Source organism: Ambystoma mexicanum, chromosome 2q (assembly GCF_040938575.1).
Source record: "Ambystoma mexicanum isolate Mex_15411 chromosome 2q, UKY_AmexF1_1, whole genome shotgun sequence".
In the NCBI taxonomy this organism is placed as follows: domain Eukaryota; kingdom Metazoa; phylum Chordata; class Amphibia; order Caudata; family Ambystomatidae; genus Ambystoma; species Ambystoma mexicanum.
In genome coordinates this window covers 756,252,994-756,273,658 of record NC_090924.1, presented here as the reverse complement: position 1 = coordinate 756,273,658, position 20,665 = coordinate 756,252,994, and the positions used below count along the sequence as shown (strand labels likewise).

At 44.0% G+C, this 20,665-nt stretch overlaps 1 protein-coding gene across 3 annotated transcripts in view; it reads right to left on the bottom strand.

Annotated features, from left to right (window-relative positions):
- The window catches only part of DYNC2I1 (dynein 2 intermediate chain 1), a 2,286,904-nt gene that overhangs the window by 1,409,399 nt on the left and 856,840 nt on the right, over window positions 1-20,665 (bottom strand). For all 3 annotated transcript variants that reach the window (XM_069647988.1, XM_069647989.1, XM_069647990.1), the window contains one exon: window positions 14,658-14,787. In XM_069647988.1, coding sequence (XP_069504089.1) covers window positions 14,658-14,787 — 130 coding nt within the window. The remainder of the gene's footprint in view (window positions 1-14,657; window positions 14,788-20,665) is intronic.

Genomic DNA, 20,665 nt, shown 5'->3' with positions numbered 1-20,665 from the left:
GACAATCCTAAATATCTGCCGACAATATTAGAAGCAGTGGATTGACATAAGATGAAAGGGTGAGTGGAACACATCCATACGACCTACTGGTTAGGGAGTGAAGTAATCATATTAGGCCCCCGCCCTTATGACACACCTCTATAGTCTTGTAAAGGGTACAGACATTGTTTAAGCACTGTTAATCCCCGGCCTGTTCAAGATGTAGATGAGCGCTTTCCTGACTGTTAACGGGTGTTTGTTAAGCTTTGAGTTATGACTGCAATTAATGAACAATAGTTGTCTTATAAGGCCAGTAGTAAAATAGGTTACTAATACACCTATTCTGTGTTGTTGCCCTTCGATAGGTGATTTCCTTCCAGATAGATGGACGGCAAGGGTACCACAAATCCTTAAAGAGAAGATACCACTAGAACCTCAACGCGAACTGTTGATACAACATTGTTTTTAGTAATCTTTGTCTGTGCTTAGGTTATTACGTTGACGGAGACGTTGTGCATGTCTCTTTAACCGTTGACTAAAGTCCCTGAAGAATTTCCGAGCATTAATTACATTTACATTCAAACCGAAAGAAACATGTCGGGCACTAGTTGTGTGTGTGGAACGAGATGGTGACAGTGACTGAAGAAAAGAGTGAATGGAATGAGATTGAGTGAGGTGTGCTAAGTGAGGTATGGCCTGGTGTGATAAGTAACACAGCACAATACACTTGAAGGGTTAAGAATTCCAATTAATTGATTTACCGATGGAAAGGGGTTAAGCTTGTGCATTTACTTCTGTTAATGTTTTGATCAGACTCTCAATACAGGAGACCAAATAAGCACTTAAATAATACACTGATGGTGTTTTTAAATATTTGTGCGTAAATGAACAATAACATATGTATATTTTTTTACAAATCCGCGTTTAAACAGTGTTCTTTCTCATGCCCATAAATGTATATGGTACGAGAATAGAGTCCACCCAGAGAAGGTAGCAATGATGAGCACCAGCTTTTTTGTTGCAAAGTGTTAAGGATTAATCCCTTTATGTTGAGGGTATGCTGATGTTACATACCCCTCTTTCTCTACTCTTTGTTTAAATACACGTAGTCATGGTAACAGTTTAACGAGATAGGTGTATATACAACGGAGACTACAATAGTACTGAGGGTGTTTATTGGGTCAGTGTTGGACTAGAATTTGTTAAAAAGACAGGTTTTTAGTAGTTTCTTGAAATGGGTATGGGAGGTTTCATTGCTGATGTTAGCTTGGAGTGAGTTCCAAAGTCTGGGGTGGGCGGCGACCAAGAAGTTGGCATCACTGGTTCTCTTATTCTTGAAACAGGGGATAAGTAGGTGAGTGCTGGTGTTGGCTCTGAGGAGTCTGGTAGGGGTTTTACGGGTGAAGCATTGGTTGAGATAGATGGGGGCATTTTGGGTAATACATTTATGCGTGGTGGTGAGAGTTTTGTGTAGGATTCTTGCTTGGAGTGGAAGCTAATGAGCATCTTTCCTGACTTGTGAGATATGGTCTATTTTGTTTTTTCCTAGGGCTGCTCTTAGTGCTTTGTTTTGAAGCAATTGTAATTTGGTTATATTTATTTTGGTGGTATCTAGCAAGCGAATGTTACAATAATCTAACTTAGACATGATGAGTGCTCTGGCGAATGTGATGCAGTTCTGTGTAAAGAGGAATTGTCTACTGAGAGAGATAAGTTTGGTTGTGTAGGCTGTGAAAGAAGCGAGAGAAATTATGTGTTTGCTCATAGTGAGGCTAGAATCGAGATAAACTCCTAAGGTTTTTACTTGGTTGGGAATGGGGGTGTCATCTCTATCAATAGAGGTGTAGTCTTGGGGCAATTTATTTAGTTGAGCTGGTGAACCCACAATAAGAATCTCTGTCTTTTCACCATTCAAACAGAGGCTATAGGTTGCCATCCAGTTCTGGATGAGAGAGTGCATTTTGTTTATAATAAAGGTGTCATGATCTTTATTTCCTGTGATTGGGATAAGTATTTGTGTGTCGTCCACAAAATTGGTGTATATTGCTCCAATGGCGTCCAAAGGTGCAAAGAGCGCTTAGTGTAAGCATTGTATAATGTAGGGGAGAGGCAGGAACCTTGTGGTATGCCTAGAGGGACATGTATAGGGTCAACTGCCTCATCACCTATAGCTACCCTGGTGGTTCATTCTGATAGGAACGATTTGATCCAGGTGGTTGCATTTTGTGAAAAGTGAAAGTTGCTGGAAAGGGATAGGCATAGTTTATCGTGGTCCACCAAATCAAAAGCTGCAGAGAGGTCGAGTAATAACAAAATGCAGAGTTTGCCTGAGTCTCTGTGAACATCCATCTGATTTTTTAAATCGAGAAGAGCTGGCGCAGTGCTATGTTTAGGCCGAAATCCGGATTGTCTGTCACCTAACAAATGGTTATTTTCGAAGTGGGATTGTACTTCGGTGTATGCTATTTTGTCTATTTTAAGGAGAAAGGGAACTGTTGTGATGGGTCTATAATTAGTGGGGATGGTGGGGTCTAGGGAGTTTTATTTTTTTAGTACTGGCATTACCCAGGCTTCTTTAATATCTGACGGGACAGAGTTGGTGCTGGAAGAGGCATTAATAAAATTGGGGATAATGGGGACTAATGTAGGGGAGCACATTTTGACTAATTTGGCCGGAAAGATGTCACCTTTGCAATATGAAGGTTTGAGTGCAGAGATAGTTTTGCATACTTGGTTCTGAGTGACCATAGTGAAGTCGAATTGGGATATTAAGGTTGAGGTTGTCAGTGGGACAATAGGGTTGATGTTCACACTATTGTCCAGTAATTTTCTTTTTAGTACAATTTGATCTTGGAGGGAGTTGATTTTAGTGGCCAGGGCTATCTGAATGGTGGTACACCAAGCTTTACTAGCTGTTATTGAACTGCAGGGTGGGGGGGGGGGTGTCCATCTCTCAGAGTATTGCGAATAGCTCTTTGCTGGTAGATGCAGCACTGGTGATGCGTAAATTAAAAGAGTTAGATTTGTGTGTGATGATAGCATGTTTATATTTCTGAGAGAGGATTTGGAGTTCTTTTGTACCTTCCTTTGTAGGGTTATTTCTAGTGAGGTGTTCTAGTGTTCTTTTGTTTCTCCTAAACTCTATAAGCTTCTCGTTAAACCAGGGGTTGCTACGTTTGGGCTTTGGTAGTTTGGTTTTGAGTGGGGCTACTGCGTCAATGGCTGTTTTAAGACATGAATGGTAAAAACAGGATAGGCTACGTGGATTGAGGGTGGTAGTTGGTACATCCTTTAGCAATTTGTTGAGGATAGGAGATAAATTGTCATGGGTACGTTTACGAGAGTTTCTTGCTAATACTGGGATGAGTGGTACTGAGGGTACTTCTAGGGCTTTGCTGGTTGAGACATTGAATCGGAGATGAAAATGGTTTGACCACAAGACATTACTAATGTCTGCAAGGGTGTTTAGGGTTAGTTTCCAATCAAGGATTCTACCTTTGGAATGGGTAGGTGCATTCACGATTCGAGAAAATTGCATATTTTGGATAGATATGGATTGCTGGAAGGGTCAATTATTTCTTCACTGGGCCGGACTCGCTTTGTATGGTTTTTAAACAATCATGTTAATAGTCTACTTTCCATCATGAAGTAATTGTTCTGATTTTGTCTAGTAAAGGTCAAGGTAATACTGCACATTTTTAGTTTGTGCTACAAACCGAAATGATTGCATTACAGTACAAATAGGGAGAAATAGCATATGAGGAGGAACACACAGCTTGTAGGTTTTGTTTGGTTATTTTCCCACCCATTGACTGCCCATGGCCATTTCCACCCAGTTCCTGCCCCTCTCCACCCAAAACACATCCTCATGGGAACTATCTGAGCTCACTTTAATCAAGCTTTACCATCAGACTTTGCACTGAAACTGCCTGTCATTGTTTGTTCAAAGCAATCTTCTGATAGTCAATTACTTAAATGGAGATGTGAATCTGCTACTGGTGTAATAAAAATGTCTTAACCAGGTCTGCCTTCAGCCTCTCGATTTATAAGCACTAGGTGTGTCCATCATTGAAGTCCTGTTAAAAACAAGCAGTTTTGGCTTGTGTTTAAGTAAAAGGCATTTACCAGGCCCTGCTATTAGAACACTGTAGGTGCAAGGTGTAGGTTTCAAAAAACAAAACACATGTTTAAAATATATGTGTGCGTGTATGTACCCTTCTTGAATACTCCTGGAATTATTTTGAATTTTAATCCCAACAGCCTCAAATCTGCTGGAGAAGGTTGTACATTGACAAAAGTAGGTAACAGAGGAGACATAGCACAGGAAATGTTGCTACCAGCATTTTTGTGCAGTGCTTAACGTAATTAAGGGTAAATGTGGCCATAACGGGACACATGTTCTTAGCACTGGCAACAGAGTGCCAAGAATGTGACATGCACATACTGTGAGATACCTAAGGGCATCCTCACACCTGCCATTGCTCTTGAATCCTGACCCTAGAGTAGAGATGCGAGGGAGGATCAGCTGGGTGGAGGGTCCTTGGTGATTGGGGAGAAGGTGTCTGCAGGTGCAACATGGTATCCCCCTTTCCCTTGTGAGAGCAAACCTTACCCTCACCCTACTCCTACTCCTACCTTTACCTTTGCAGGTTGCTGCCCATCACTTCCTTTTATTTCCCTCTCAGTCATACCACTCTAGTACTGGGACAAGGAAGAGGGTCAGGCATGTCCAGAGAACACCAGTAATTGTAGTCAGACAATTGCACAAAAGGGCTTGCACCTGCAACCTGTTAATAAGTTACAGGTGCATAAAAGGTGTAGCCGACAGCAAGGAAAGAGACCAGCAGGAGAGACGCTGGGCCGAGAGAAACGAGCCTGAGAGGGTTTAGGCCCTGCAGAGAAGAAGGCTGCCAAGGAGGGTCCTGCCTAGAGGACAGGATGCCGGCTTGAGCTGTCAGGAAGCTGTGACAGCAGGGCCCAAGCATGCCAAGCTAGGGTCAAGGCTGACAAAGTGCCAGGTGCCCACAGCCGGAGCTGTGGGGCACAGAGGACACACAAGTTTTGCGACCACCAGCAGCGTACGCGAGAGCAAGATGGAGCTACTGGCAACCCACTGCAGGATCTGTAGCAGGCGAGCACTGCTTGCAGACCCACAGGGAAGTGTGCACAGAGTTGAGAAGAGAGAGAGGGACCGCCCTGAGGAGCCGCTGAGGGACCAGTCATACTGGGGTGGTTCTGGGGCTACTGCAAGGCATATGTGATGCCGGTTGAAAGGAAATGTATGCGCAAGTAACTGTGAACCCAAAGTAAGGCGTTTTTGAATACTACAAACAAAACGCTGAACTTTAAAATGAAGGAAATCAAATAAGAAGCATGTGTTATTGAATATCGAAGTAAAGAAACGCTTTACAACTATTATTGAATACCTTACTGAAGGAAAGCTTTGAGAAGCCCATGAATGAAACGAAAACAGGTGTGAAACACACGTAATGAAAATTTAATTTATTTCAAACTTTGTTTATTAGAAATGTTCAAGTTACACTTTAAACATTACAGTGACTTTCAGCAGTAAAGGAAATTATATAATCCAGTCTCTGCTTTTTCTTGAAGCCAATCAAACAGGCCAATAAAACTGACTAATAAAACAACAAACATACCATACAAGTTGGACCCTTTCGCTTGACAGGGGAGGGGTGGTCCATTAGCGCAGGGGCTGTAATAAAGTTAGCAGTGCTAGTCTACAAGAGGCATGTTGACCAGCAGTTTAGCTCTGGGTCGTGAGGTCATGTCCGCTTTGTCATTTACAGAACTTTGGCTATTTACATTCCCGCAAGTACGGAATGAACATTTAAAAGGCAAAGAATGAACCGTTATGGATAAAGTGAAAAGCAAGAAGTATGTTAAAGTAAGGTGGTGGAAGAGAGTGAACACCACAAAGTGAGTTGTGTGGAAGTACACACTGTGGCAAAGCCAAGAGGCTGGCAAGGCAAATTCAGAATGATGAAAGAGAAACCTGTGTGAGCAAGAAACCTAGGGCTATCGGTTGCATGACCTGTAATGGGTGGACCGTGTGGTCTGACAACTGCACCTGGACCGAGGTTACCCACTCTGGAAAAGTCAAGGAAAGTCCAGATAAAGAATCCTCACTGGTAACTAAGATTGCTTTAAGTGAATGGGAAAGATAACAATCTGTATCTACTGAACCTGAAGGATTGTAAAGGTGACCTGGAACTGGTTGTGAGAATTAAGCGACAAACTGATTATACATTGGCAAGCTGGAAGAATTGTCGCCTTGGGGGAAGGAATCCCTGAGGCCATTTTGGAACTGTATTTTCTACTTGGGGAAAGGAACCCTGAGGCTTTTTGGAACTGCTTTGAACTTGGGGAAGGGTAGCTGGAAAGTAAGCCTAGAGCTAGAATAAGCTTAGAACTTTATTTGGAACACTATTTAATTTGTTGCTGACATCTCTACACATTGTATAGCTTAGTTGTGAGGGCAAGTATAGGTTTTAGACACAGACAGACTTTTAAATTGAACTTACTGACTCAGACTATCCTTAGTTGCGTTAGGTAGGGAAATTCCACCTTAGCACAGGGCAAGTTAGGGTTTACACCATCCACACATTTAAGTTAATAAATACATTGTGTTTAAACTTTGAATCTGTTGTCTGTGTCTTGCTTCATGACACCTTCACACATGGTGTCAGAAGTGCTAGACGGCTCAACCGATACAAGCTGGGGATCCCTAATATTTGAGATGTTAAGTGCAAGAGCAACAGACCCATCAGTAGCCTGTAACGCTCACCTGATTCCCGTAGAGGCGCCGGTCTTGACTGGGCGTATACCGTATCTTCAAAGGTGATGTGTAACACACGGCTGGCTCTTTGGGCTGGACCTCTGTGCACTGTATGTCTGGCTCGAAGGGTAAGATGTCTTGGGTAAGTGAATGCCGTGCTCTCCATCTGCCTCGAGGCAGGGTGCTGTAACCAGTTTCTTCACTGGATAAGGGGAGCAGGCCTCTTGACTTCAGAGGACTGCTGTCCGTCGTTTACTGCACGAACGGTAAGTTTCGAGTAATTCTAATGTCTTTAAAGTCTTTAGTAATGATGTCTCTTGTTTTGCAGGGTTCCGGCGATGGCGGATGGCGGGCTGAAGTGAGTTGAAGATGGAGCCCGTGTGATGAATAGAAGCGCCTGGAAGCACGTAAGTAAGCGCTTGTTGCCTGCTTCACGATGCGCTCTAACTGTCTTTTTATTTTGCAGGTACAAGTTCGGGGCGGCTGCAGGGTGCCGGAATACCCACTGGGTTAGATGTGGAAAGGAGTAATGGCACGTGAGTATTAAAGTTCCCCAATGTCTTTAAACGCACCTTGTTTTGTCTTTCAGATGCGGGATGCAGCGCCGAAGGCCTCCGGAGCGTGCGAAGAGTTGGTAAGCTTTTGTCTTTCAGATGCCGGAATGCAGTGTGAAGACCTCCGGAGCGCACGAAGAGTAGGTAAGCCTTTGTCTTTCAGATGCCGGAATGCAGCGCGAGGCGTTGGTGACAGCCGATGGACCAGGTAAGTGAAGAGCTGTCACTGAAGACCGTAATGCTAACCTGTTCTTTCTTGTCTTTAGAGGTGTTGCTGAAGACTGGATTCAGAATGGTAAGCCTTTTTCCTTAGGCCCAGGATCAGATGCAGAAGACACGATGAGCGTTCTGCTGCTGAGGATGCAGAATAACGCAAAGCAAGATTCATCCATCGGGTGTGGTTTAAATAGCCTCCTGTAGTGCTTAGGTGTCTCCTTCCACAGCCACGCCTAGGTAAGAAAAGAGTTCCTGCTTTCCAGAAGAGTTCCAGTGTTCTGAATCTAGGGAGTGGCTCCTGCCCCACCCAACAGGAAAAGTAGTTCCAAACAGAAGAGGATCAGAGACTCAACTGGCAGGCAAGTAAGCAGCATGGTCTGCTGCAGGTAAGTCCACCCAAGCATTATGAGCCCGGCGCTTCCAGCGCTGGGACTGGGCATATTTATGAGCCTGGTGCCACTGGCGCCAGGACTGGGTCCAAAAGGTCCCAATTGGGACTGGTTGGCACTCGGAACCTGGGTTATGGATCTGCTTCCAAGGGAGTTGGGAAAACCCTGACCTTTTGGAAGCAGAGATCATGACATAGCCATGAAGGGCTCTATTGGGTTTGATATGTGTAGCAGTAGGGATGAGATTATTCCCTCATTTGAAAGAAGACTGATACCCACTGTTTTGATTCTAATTCCACCATCTGGTACTTATATTCGACTAGCACCGAAATCCGGATTAGCAAATAGATTTGGAATTGATGTGCTAGCTGGGGTTATAGATCCAGACTTTAGAGGTGATGTTAAAGTGTTGTTACAAAATCACGGGAAGGATCCATTTCAAATCCAGCAAGGGGATACAATTGTTCAAGGGGTCCTGGAGAGGGCAATGTTTCCTAAGGTTAAGGAAAAGATTGGAAAAGAAAGAACAGAGCGAGGTACTCAAGGTTTCAGAGAGGCAGATGAAATATCTGATAACCCCCCCTGTCCCTTAGCCCAGAAAAGTTAGAGAACCACTCGAAACTCTTCCAGACCTAGTCTTTGCCCAAAGGAACAACCCTTTATTGGCGGAAGCATTTTTACAAGTTCTATCTGAGACAGAAGATTGTGAGAATGTGGGGCCCTTTTTCTTTTTGAAACACAGACATATTTGCAGAAGAGACACCACTTCAGAGGGCTTGATAAAAACACAGTTGGTTGTCCCTTAAAGTCATAAGCAGGGGGTCCGAGAGACAGCCCATTCACATTTTAACAGGAGGAACCAAAACTTAGGCCCAAATAATTGACGTTCTACTGACCTGGAATAAAAACTTCATTCAGGCTAGTGAGATCTGCCAAAAGACTAGCACTCATATGCCACCGCCAGCTCCATTAAATCCATTACTGATCATAGAAATTCCATTCTCAAGGTTTGCTATGGACATCGTGGGGCTCCTATAAACTACAAAACTGGGAAATAAATACATCCTGGTGATTGTGGATTACACAACACGGTATCCCGAAACCTTCCCCCCCGAGAGCAAACACTGCCCTACACATTTTTAAATACCTGCTCCATTTCTTCTCCCGGGTGGGGTTTCCAAAGGAAATACTGACGGACCAAGGCTCAACTTTTATGAGCAAACTCATTGGGGAAGTAAAACCGCTGTTGCATAGATGCATCCTGGTTAGGTGTGCTAAACAAATGCCAAAATAAATAAATAAATATTACCACATTACGAACATCAGCCTATCATCCACAGACGGATGTCCTGGTAGAAAGATGTAATAAAACTTAAAGACCATCCTGCGAAAGTTGGTAGAACAGGATTGCAGAAATTGGGATCAAATGATTCTATGGGCTTAGCTTGTAGTTCGAAAGAAGCCTCAGGCTTCTACAGGATTTGCCTGTTTTAATTACTTCATGGGCAGGAACCCTGGGATGTCCTGGATATGTTGAGGGAAATTTGGGAGGAAAGAGAAGCCCCAATACCACTCTCCCAAACTGCAACTAGGCTTAAAAAACACATGACGGCTGTTAGATCTTTAGTCCAAACACATATGGCCAAAGCACAGAAACAACTCAAAAAACCTCTTATGGCAAAAATGTCTCTGAGATCTTTCTGCAACAGTCAAAAGGTATTGGCGTTATAACCCACCTCTCGGAACAAACCTATATCTAAGTGGCATGGACCATATGAAGTGTTGGAACAAATGGGACCTGTGAGAAACCTGAGAGCCTCCTCACATTTCCCCCCCTTGGATCCTCTGTGCAGGTGGCTAGGGAAAGGCCATCGCTTTTGGATCCTGACGCTGGGTGTGGAGAAGCCAGGCAGGATCACCTGGGTGGAGGGTTCTTGGGGAGAAGGAAGGAAATGCCCTCAGGTGAGATGCAGTATTTCCCCTTTTAACTCCATGATGAAACCCTAGTCCCAGAAGCTTTTGTGGGATAGTGTAATCATGTTCCCTTAGATCAAATTAACATCGGGAGAAAAAACAAGCCTCAAAAACCTAGAAGGCGGGTGAGAAAGTGTGGGGGTGCCTTTGGGCGAGACATGGTATCCCCCTTTCCTTAGTGACAACCAACCCAACCCCAACCTTTTTGAGCTATTGAAAGCCAGTTCCCCTAATTTCTCCACAATTGACACTTGACAGTACTGGGACGAAGAAGAGGCAACTAAGAGCAATGAAGACTATGCTCTTTTACCACTCTAGTACTGGTAAGAGGAAGATGCCTGCTAAGAATTGTGACGGTCAGGCATGTACCTTTAATGGGAGTCAGGCAGGGCTGAAAAAATCATTCATGCCTGCAGCCTGTCAGGGGCCTGCAGGTGTATAAATGGAGTCCAACCCAGTGGCAGAGGGAGTCAACAGGAAAAGGACCAGGAGATCAGTGCAGGCAGCAGAAGCCCGGACTGCATGATGTGGAAGTGGGGTTTCCTGGAGCAGATTAGGAAAGCTGAAGTGAGCCGTGCAGAAAGGCTGCCCCGTTCCTTTTCCATGTGCTTGTTCCCCTGTGGTAGAGGACCACCCCAGCCGTGTTTGAGGGACAGGATCTAGAGCCCTGACACAAAAGGAAGAAGGCTGTGTGATCCGCGCCGCAGAACAAGCATTCAAAGCGACTAGTAAGCTTCTAATACTCAGAAAAACCGGTGCACGTGTGTGAACTGAAGTGTTTACATAACATTATAAAAGAGTAGTCGTGTGCAGCAAGAAACACGTTTTAGAAGGTCTCCGAACATTGAATTGCTCAATTAAAGGGAAACCACTATATCCGTTAACAATACAACAAAGGGGAATACTTTGTATCAGAGTGGTTTCGTGTGGCAAAGAATACGTTTTCAAAGGTTTCTGCACATTGTATTATGCATTTAAAGTGAAACAAACAATTATTGAATTCCTTGTGAAGGGAAAACAAACCCTAAGACAGAAGTTTAATTATTGAACACTGAACTGACTTAAAGACTTTGCTGTTAAACAGAACCAAGACTTTGCTACCAAACAGAATTAAACAGTTGCAATCTAAAGGAGGAAAGAAAGTGGAAATCCATACAAATCATCACATAAAAGGGCTATAAACTGTATGCGGCAATATAACAAAAGGTGAAAAGAACAGGCTACCAAAGTATACTGAAGCCAGACTTACAATGACATTTTCAAAATGTAGGGAAATTACAAACTTATTTGAACTGTATATTTGAAAATACAATCAAACTATAGAAGACAAGCACATTTTGGGCCTGATTCATGAAACGTTTTCCTATGGCATTGCGCCATTACAAACACTTCCATGAATCAGGCCCTTTGTGTTTCTTTTGGAATTGTGCCCTTTGGAACTTGGGGAAGGGAACCCTGAGTCCTGACATTTTGTTTTTCTTTTGGAATTGTGACCTTTGGAACTTGGGGAAGAGAACCCCGAGTCCTGACTAGAAGCCTTTCATTTCAAGGTCATTTAAACTGTGTGTTTTCGGAACTTGGGGAAGGTAAACCAGAGTCCTAACTTAAGGAAAGTAAACCCCGAGAGCTGAGAAGACCAGTACATTCTAATTCTCAGAAGGGACATTTGAGACTTTACTTTGTTGAGCTGTTTTATACTTGGGCAAGGGACCTGTAAGAGAGCTGCGAGCAGGCAGAAGCTCAGGACTTGTGTTGAACACTATTTTCTTTTTGGTTGTTGACATCCCAACACACTGTATAGTTATAGTTGTGAGGGCAAGCATAGGTTTCGGACACAGACAGATTCCTAAGTTGAACTCTTGACTCAGACTTTCCTTAGTTTTATTTAGGTAGGAAAATCCCACCTTAGCATAGGGCATGTTAGGCCTTTTTCCATCCTGACATTTAAGTTAATAAACTTGGTTATTTTGAATTCGGAATCTGTCGTCCGTGCCCTTCTTCATGATGCCTTCACAGGTCTTGTAACTATAACATTTCACAACCAGACCGTCGCCTAAAAACCCAAGTCAACAATATAAATCTTTTGAAAGAGTGGAAGGAAAATCCATCAGAACCCAATGTCATATTGTCTTGCCTGTTGCCAGAGCATTCCGATAATACTGCCCTAATCTCCCATGACCTTAACAATAACCAAAAACAAGATCTGTATGCTATTATAAGACAGTTTACCGATGTGTTCAAAGAAGAGCACAGACTATTGAAAGATAGTTATCACCATATCTGCACTCCAGAAGGCAAAAACCTTACCGAATACCCGAGTCCCGAAATGATACCGCCATCCAGGAAGTTAAACAAATGTTTGAGGCCAACATGATTGACCCATCTAATAGCCCCTAGTCCTCCCCTATCGTGTTAGTGGCAAAACCCGATGGAAGCTGGAGGTTTTGTATAGACTTTAGAAAGGTGAATGCGATCTCTACATTTGACGCTTACCCAGTGCCACACATTGATGATCTTATTGATCAGCTGGGTAATGCAGTCTACCTCTCAACGTTAGATCTTACAAAAAGAAATGCCATTGCAACTCCCATAGAACTATTCCAGTTGAATGTTTTGCCGTTCGGTATGCATGGAGCTCCCGCAACATTTCAGAGATTGATGAAAAACCTACAGCGTGATCCGTAGCAGGCGAGCGCTACTCACAGACCCACAGGAAGTGTGCACGGAGCCGAGAAGAGAGAGGGTGAGCACCAAGAGGAGCCGCCAAGGACCGGTGAGTAAAACAGAGGGACCACTCATACCGTGGCGCTGCAGGGACTACTGCAAGGCATATGGTGATGCCGGTTGAAAGGAAATGTATGCGCAAGTGACTGTGAACTCGAAGTATGGGTTTTTATTAATACTACAAACAAAATGCTGAACTTGAAAGTGAAGGAACTTAAACAAGAAGCATATATTATTGAATATCAAAGCAAGGAAAAGCTTTACAAATATGATTAAATGTAAAACTGAGAAAAGTTTTAAGAAGCCCATAAATAAACTATTAAAATGAAATGGAAACAGGTGTAAAACACATGTAATGAATATTTAAAAAGGCAAAGAATGAACCACTATGAATAAAGTGAAAAGCAAGTGATGAACATTTATGAAGTTTGTGAACATAAGGTGGTGGAAGAGAGTGAGCACCACGATGGGAGTTGTGTGCCTCCACCAAGCAGCCCCTCAATACCTCATCTCCAGATTTACTAGACCCACCTTCTCTCGCCCCGCGAGAACGGCCAATACCAACCTTCTTCTGGTACCCAGGTTCAAACGAACTATGTCTGGAGGCAACAGCTTTCCAGTTAAAGCAGCGCAATTTTGGAACTCCCTTCCTCCTACCTGCAGGGAGGACCTACCCTTCCACCAGTTCAGAGCCAGAACTATCCATTGGCTTAAAACACTCGACTCATAACGACCTTCCGATGCCTGGATGCGCCACTACCACCTGGCTCCTTCCCTCAGTGTATGTAAATATGTATATAGCATTGCTTAAAGTGTATATGTTCCTCCCCTCATTTTTGGCGTGAAACGTCCGGCACTGTAACCACAGCGGGACCTCACCCTATTGTATGTAACTATGTTTTTGCAACCCTCTTGCTGCCTTTGCGCCTGGTTACCCCTGGGTTTGGTGCGCATTATAAATAAATAAATACAAATACAAATACACTGTGGCAAAGTAAAGAGACTGGCAAGGAGAATTCAGAGTGAATGCAAACTAAAGTACATGCATGATGACAGAGAAACCTATGTGGGCAAGAAAACTAGGGTTATCAGTTGCATGACTTGTAATGGGTGGACAGTGTGGTCCGACAACTGCGCCTAGACCGAAGTCACTCTTTCGGGAAAACTCAAGGAAAGTCCAGATAAAGAATCTTCACTGGTAACTAAGATTGCTGAAGTGAGTGGGAAAGATCACAATCTGTATCTACTGAACCTGAAGAATTATAAAGGGAACCTGTAACTGGTTGTGAGAATTAAGAGACTTGAACTAATTGTACATTGGCAAGCTGGAAGAATTGTCGCCTTGGGGAAGGGTACCCGGAGGCAATTTTGGAACGGGATTGTCTACTTGGGGAAAGGAACCCAAAGGCTTTTTGGAACTGCTTTCAACTTTGGGAAGGGGAGCTGGAAAGTAAGCCTAGAGCTGAAAGAAGCTCAGAACTTTATTTGGAACACTATTTCATTTGTTGCTAACATCCGTACACATTGTATAGCTTAGTTGTGAGGGCAGGTATAGGTTTTGTACAGAGATAGACTCTTAAATTGAATTTACTGACTCAGACTATCCTTAGTTTCTTCACATAGGGAAATCCCACATTGGCATAGGTCAAGTTAGGCCTTACACCATCCTGACATTTAAGTTAATGAATACGTTTTGTTTGCACTTTGAATCTGTTGGCTGTGTGTTGCTTTATGATGCCTTCACGCTACTCAGCAGTTGAGGGATGAAAGACATATTGGTGACTGTAATGTTTAACCACTTTTATGCCAAGGCTGTGACAGTCCAAATCGTGTGCTATCCCCTGTGTGTTGCCCATGTCATAAACAGTGATGTCTTTGTGGTGATGGCTAGAATTGAGAGTCCAACAATACAGAGGATTATACTAGAACAGTAAAGTGGTTAACATAGTTTAAATATTGTTCAAAGATATATCATTGTTTTGCATTTCTGATATCGCTTCTTGATTCTTTGCATACGGTACTAACCTGTTTGGTATTTGTTTTTCCAAAGCTTCTGATATACATATCGTACTCATTTACTGGTGAGAGATCCAACAGGGATAACGTTATTGAAAAGTCCATGTCAATTAGTCGAAGAAGTTCTGTGCTGCGTTTCCTTTAATAAAAAAATATATAAAAGTCAAATGCATTACTTGCAGGTTACAGATTTAGGTTTATTGGCCTGCCTCAACACAAAAAAGGGCAGGGTATCAATGAGGGAATTACTTCTTGCCTTTCTCCAATACAGTACAAGTCAATAGGGTGTGATGGTGGGTTGGGAACATTACAAACAACTTTCCATACTTCTTATTAGATGGATGCTGTTAATCACTAGTTGTATGGGTTTCCTTCTCTTCTACAGGTCTTGTTTATCAGTATTGAGAAAAAAGGACTTGCTTAAGAGGTTTTTAATGGAAAATATGTTTTTTTTTTAAAAACTCACTTGATCAGAGCATAGGAATATTTTACTTTTCTGAATATTATTTAGTCACAATATCTGATGAAAATGTTGCTTAACTGTTTTCCAGTATAAGTATCTTCCCCAGATTACATTCTATAGTTCTTGCCCGCAAACAGGAGGATCTAGAAAGCACATTTTCAAGCACTCTTAAAATGCAACATTTTACAGCATTCAGTAATAATAGTGTGGAATAAATATGCAAATTAATCTCCAAACGATGGGAAATGTAATTGTAAATTAATACAACTTAAGTGGAAAGAGCATGTAGATTTAAGAAAAACGAAGCCTATATATTCAGTACTAGGCCTACTATATCTTAGAGACAAACTCCATTTTGAATTATATAGTTGCAGTCAGAATGGAGATGGAAACTTTGCAACTAATGCTGCATTTACTGACAGGTTTTGTATTTTGCTGGTTTAGCAAATTATTTAGACATATGCTTACAATGACAGAAGTATACTCATGTCTCACAAACAAGAGTTATTTCACATGAATGATGACAAAGATAGTCAGACTTAATTGTATTAAGGATGTACATCTATGCTGGTTATATCTTGATCTGCTTATACTATACAGTATCCAGTCCTGAATTGAGGCGCTCCTCCATAGCCTCCTTCCCATCCTTTACTATCGCCAGGAAACCATCCCGCTCCTCACCCTCTGGGATGTGATCAGCCGCTGCATCTAAACAGCTCCACAGGGTGTAAGTGAACCTAGCTAATGTACAAGTCACATTAGTAGATTTCAGGGCCATACTACCAGAAGTAAAAGCCTTCCTCGCCCAGGCATCAATCTTTTTGTCGTCCCTGTCAGGGGGCATAGAGGGATAAGCTGACTGTCTATTTGCAGCTTGAATTAGCAAACTTTCAGGCGAAGGATGCTTAGATAAATATCCTGGATCCGAGGGAGCAGGTCTATACTTTCCTACACATTTCTTATTTATAGCTGGTAGAGATTCAGGTGTCTTCCAATTTGTCATAATTCTCTTTTGAAGTGTTTTGTGGAAGGGAAGGACTGGGTCTTTGAGGTCCTGCATCAATAATGTCTGTTAAGTCGTCCTGGTCATATCTTGGGGACGCTGACTTCCACCCCATAAAATCTATCACTCTTCCCATGAGGTTCCTATACCCCGGTTCAGCATGCTCTGTGGGGTCAGGCCTTTCAAAATCTACCTCAGGTGAGGTATCTAGGCCACTGGCCGATTGTAGGCAATCAAAGGTCTGACATTTTTGAATTAGGGTCTACCAGTTCCTCAGGGACTTCTCGAACACCAGCTGATGTAATTTTCTCATCAGAGGTTTGTTCCTCAAAAATAGACATAGATTAAAAAAATTCTTGCCTGGGCTGAGGGTGGAACATTTTTTCTGGTAGAGGTGGAACAGACCTAGCCTTAGCCATAGTTGTCATCTTGGTAACCGGTATGAAAGATTTCCCAGACAAAGGCGTCAACAGTGTCAACACCGGCTTTGAGTTACTCAAAGGAATCCCCGAGGTTCTAGGTCATCGAGGATGGCTTCGATGTCGAGTAAGGCTTTGACGCCGAGGCCGAAGGTATCAACACCATTTTTGGCTTCGACAGCGACGTCAAAGAACGCGTCGAGTCGATAGCTGACTTCGACGATGAGGACGCCATTTTGTCTTCAGGCAACCTTGATTTATGCACCAAAGGTTTTTGTACAGTCTCATGAGGCGCTGGAGAATCATTGTCCGAGGACGCCCTCGACTTTTTGTCGGATTTAGCGTGAGACGTTTTGGATTTCCCTCTGTCACCTTTAGAGTGGACAGGGGCATGCTCTTCACGCAGCTTTTTTGAGGGGGTCGGGCCGCCTTCTCAAATTTTTTTAGCATTGAAGCCCTAAAGGCCTCCCATTTCTTTGGGGAATCAAATTAACCTTCTGTCGGGCGTGGAAGAAGAGGACAAAGATCTATGACATAGCTTTTTTGATTTTTTCAAATGAGTTTTCCACCTCGATCGCCTCGACTCATGACGAGATTTAGATCTTGATTCTCTCGAGTCTCTTAGCCTTTTAGCAGACTTGAAAGACTCTTCCCCCAACGCTAGCTTACCTTGGCTTTCCTTAAGAGCCTTGTTCGGCATCGCCTGACACGACCCGCACTCGTCGACTCGGTGATCAGGACAAAGGCACCAAAGACAGTTGCGGTCAGGATGCGTAATGGACATCTTTCTTCCGCATTTGAGACACTTTTTAAAACCTGTCTTGGGGGTTGTCGGGGTTGAGGAAGAAGACATTTCTCGATCAGAAAAACTGACGCACTGTTTTCGATACACAAAGCAGAAGCTCGGAAAAACAGAACTTAACCAACGGGCGCGGCTCGAGCCATTTATACGAACAATGATGTCACAGTGGCCTTCGAGGGACCAAGCTACGCAGCCTCGAGCACAGCGCCCTCTGGCGAATTTCTTTTTTTTCCCCAAAGAAGCAGCAAGCTGACGAACATATCTAAGATGAGGAATACGTGGGAGGACACAATTCATTCGAAGAGCACGTTCAGAACATCCTCTGACAAGTACCACTACCTATACTTCAACCTTCCAGCAGCTAGGCATAAAGGTTCAGGCTGCGGAGGTTCGGGTGCAGGACCCACCCCTCCGAGTGGCAGAGGAGGTCCGCCCTCTGCAGCAAGCACCAGGGAAGGCAGAGGGTCATGTCCAGCAACTCTGGATACCACATTCTCCCGGCCCAATCCGGTGCGATGAAGATCATCATGGTCCTGAACAAGTGTATCCTCCTGAGGTATGACAGGGATCAGTGGTAACGCACAGAGCAGGTGGCAGTCCCACTTGACTATCAAGGCTCCCTGTCGAGGAAATTCCCTCAAGCAGAACCGCCTGCACTTCCTGTTCACATTGAAAGCAGAGAGAGTTACTTGAGGAGTACAGCAACATGGGAAAATCTCCTCCAGAAGTTCCTGGCAGAGCTCCCACGCATGGGAGGTCGAAGACTGCCTTGCTCAGGACATCCACCAACACGTTTTCTTTCCCGGCCAGGTGAGCTGCCATTAGGAGCACTGTGTTCTCCAGAGCCCAGAACCACAATCACATTGCTTGTCTGCACAGACGCAAAGAGCCCACACCACCCCGCTTGTTGAGGTAATGCATGGCTACCAGGGTTCACATCAGGACTAACACTCTTGCCTCTCACAGAGGGGAGGAAAGTGACTAGGGCCAGCTTGATGGCCCAGAACTCCAGCAAATTGATGTGTTCCCGGGACTCTGATGGGGCCCACTGATCAATCAACAAGTGTTCTTGGGCATGAGCACCCCAGCCCTTTAGGCACATATTTGTGACTAGGTTCAGTTACGACCATGGATGTCTGAACAAGGCCCCTCTCAGTAGGTTGACATTCTAGGACCACCAGTCCAAGTCTCTGGACACTCTAAGACCTGAAGAAGATCTGATATCCGACCCTGAAACTGAGACCACTGGCAATTCAGAAGCCGCTGAAGTGTCCTCATAAGTAGCAGAGCCTCTGGCACCACAAGAATGCAGGAGGTCACGAAACCCAGCAAAAGCAGAAAAGCACAGGCAGGACCTCTTTCCTGTGACAGGAAGACAAGAACCATCTTGGAGATGTTTGCTACTCAGTCCTCGAGCGGGAAGGTGAGTGTCCAAAACTACTGAAATAGTGAAATTTCAGACTTCCTGAAGTTCAGGAAGAAGCCCAAGCTGTGCAATAGGCTGCATGTCCGGAACAAGTGTGCTGATCCCTGGTCTGAGGAGCAAGCTTGGATGAGCCAGTCACCCATATATGGGAACACATGGATCTTTTCCTTCTGAAGCGAGTCGCTACCACTGCCCGAATCTTGGTGAAAACCCTGGGTGCCCTAGAAAGGCAGATTGGTAGGGCCTTGAATTGGTAGTGGACATACCCCACTTTGAATCTCATGAATTTCCTGTGCTTCTTGTGGATGGGCGTGTGAAATTATGTAACCTAGAGATCCAGCGATACCAGACAATCCTGCAGGCTCAGGGCCTGAAGATTCTGGACTAGAGCGACCATCTTGAACTTGTTCTTTTGCAAGTACAAATTCAGCAGCCTCTGATGCAGGATAGGATGTAGTCCTCATAACGGTATCTGGTCATTCCATCGAATGGCAAACCATCTAACACCAAACCATCAAATTTTATCCATCGAAAATACCATTCCACAGAATGGCCATTTCGTTGAATAAAATTTGATGGATCCATCGAAATGTAATGTTGAGATTAGGGGTTAGATTAGGGTTAGGGTTGGGGCTAGGGTTAGATTAAGGGTTACATTAGGGTTAGGGTTAGTTTAAGGGTTACATTAGGGTTAGGGCTAGGGTTAGATTAAGGGTTACATTAGGGTTGGGGGTTAGGGTTGGGGCTAGGGTAAGATTAAGGGTTACATTAGGGTTAGGGTTGGGGCTAGGGTTAGATTAAGGGTTACATTAGGGTTAGGGTTGGGGTTAGGGTGGGAGCTAGGGTTGGATTAAGGGTTACATTGGGGTTAGGGTTATGGTTGGGGCTAGGGTTAGATTAAGGGTTAAATTAGGGTTAGGGTCGGGGCTAGGGTTAGGGTTAGATTAAGGGTTATATTAGGGTTGGGGGGTGGGGGTTAAGGGGGAACCCCGCCCCCAATATACAATAAAAAAAATTAAAACGTCACAAGAAGCTGGCCAGTGCCAAAATTACAGCACTGGACAGTTCCATGTAACGTTTTAAAGTTACAGAAAAAAGCATTGAAATGCTATCTTTTACATGTAAAAGTGCATTTCCATTGAAACCAGTCCATTTATATTTTCGATGGACTGGTTTCGATGGAAAGGCACTTTTACATGTAAAAGATAGCCTGTCGATGCTTTGGCATTAGATGCTTTGTATTCGATGGTTTCGTATGTCTACCCTTTATTTTCGATGCAATCCCTATAAACCCCTCATTACCTTCTATGGCCCCTTTCACCAGAAGCCGATGGACCTCCTTCAACAGGAGAGTGTCGAGAGGCAAGTAAATGTTATCCAGTGGTGGTCTGGAGGGCGATGAGCATAGGAGAGACAGTATTCCTGGTGACTGACCAAAAAGGCCCAGGCATCATAAGTGTTAAGCATCCATTCTTTGCCAAAAAGGGATATCCTGTCATCTACAGGGAAGATGGAGGAGTGTCAGGCGTCCAATTTAAAAACAGCTTCCCAACTGGAGCCGCGGAGGGCATGGTGGAGGTGGAAGCACCTCCTCTGGGAGCACCCTAACTCCTGTTGGGGCAATACTGCACCTGCATATCTGAAGGGGCTTGTCCCCTTCCACTGTGGGAGTAGGAGGTAAAGGGGTGAAAACTCTGGCCTCTGCCCATGGGATTCACAGGTTGCTGCTGCTGAACAGCTAGCCCAGAGATTTTCCAGTCTGCTGGAACTTCTGGAGAGAATCATTCTTGTTGGTGCCAAACAGTTTGTTGCCATCAAAAGGCATTTCCAGGGGATTTTACAAGACACACCTGGCAAAAAATGATTTACAAAGCCTGGAGTATTGCCACAAGACAGTGCTGGTA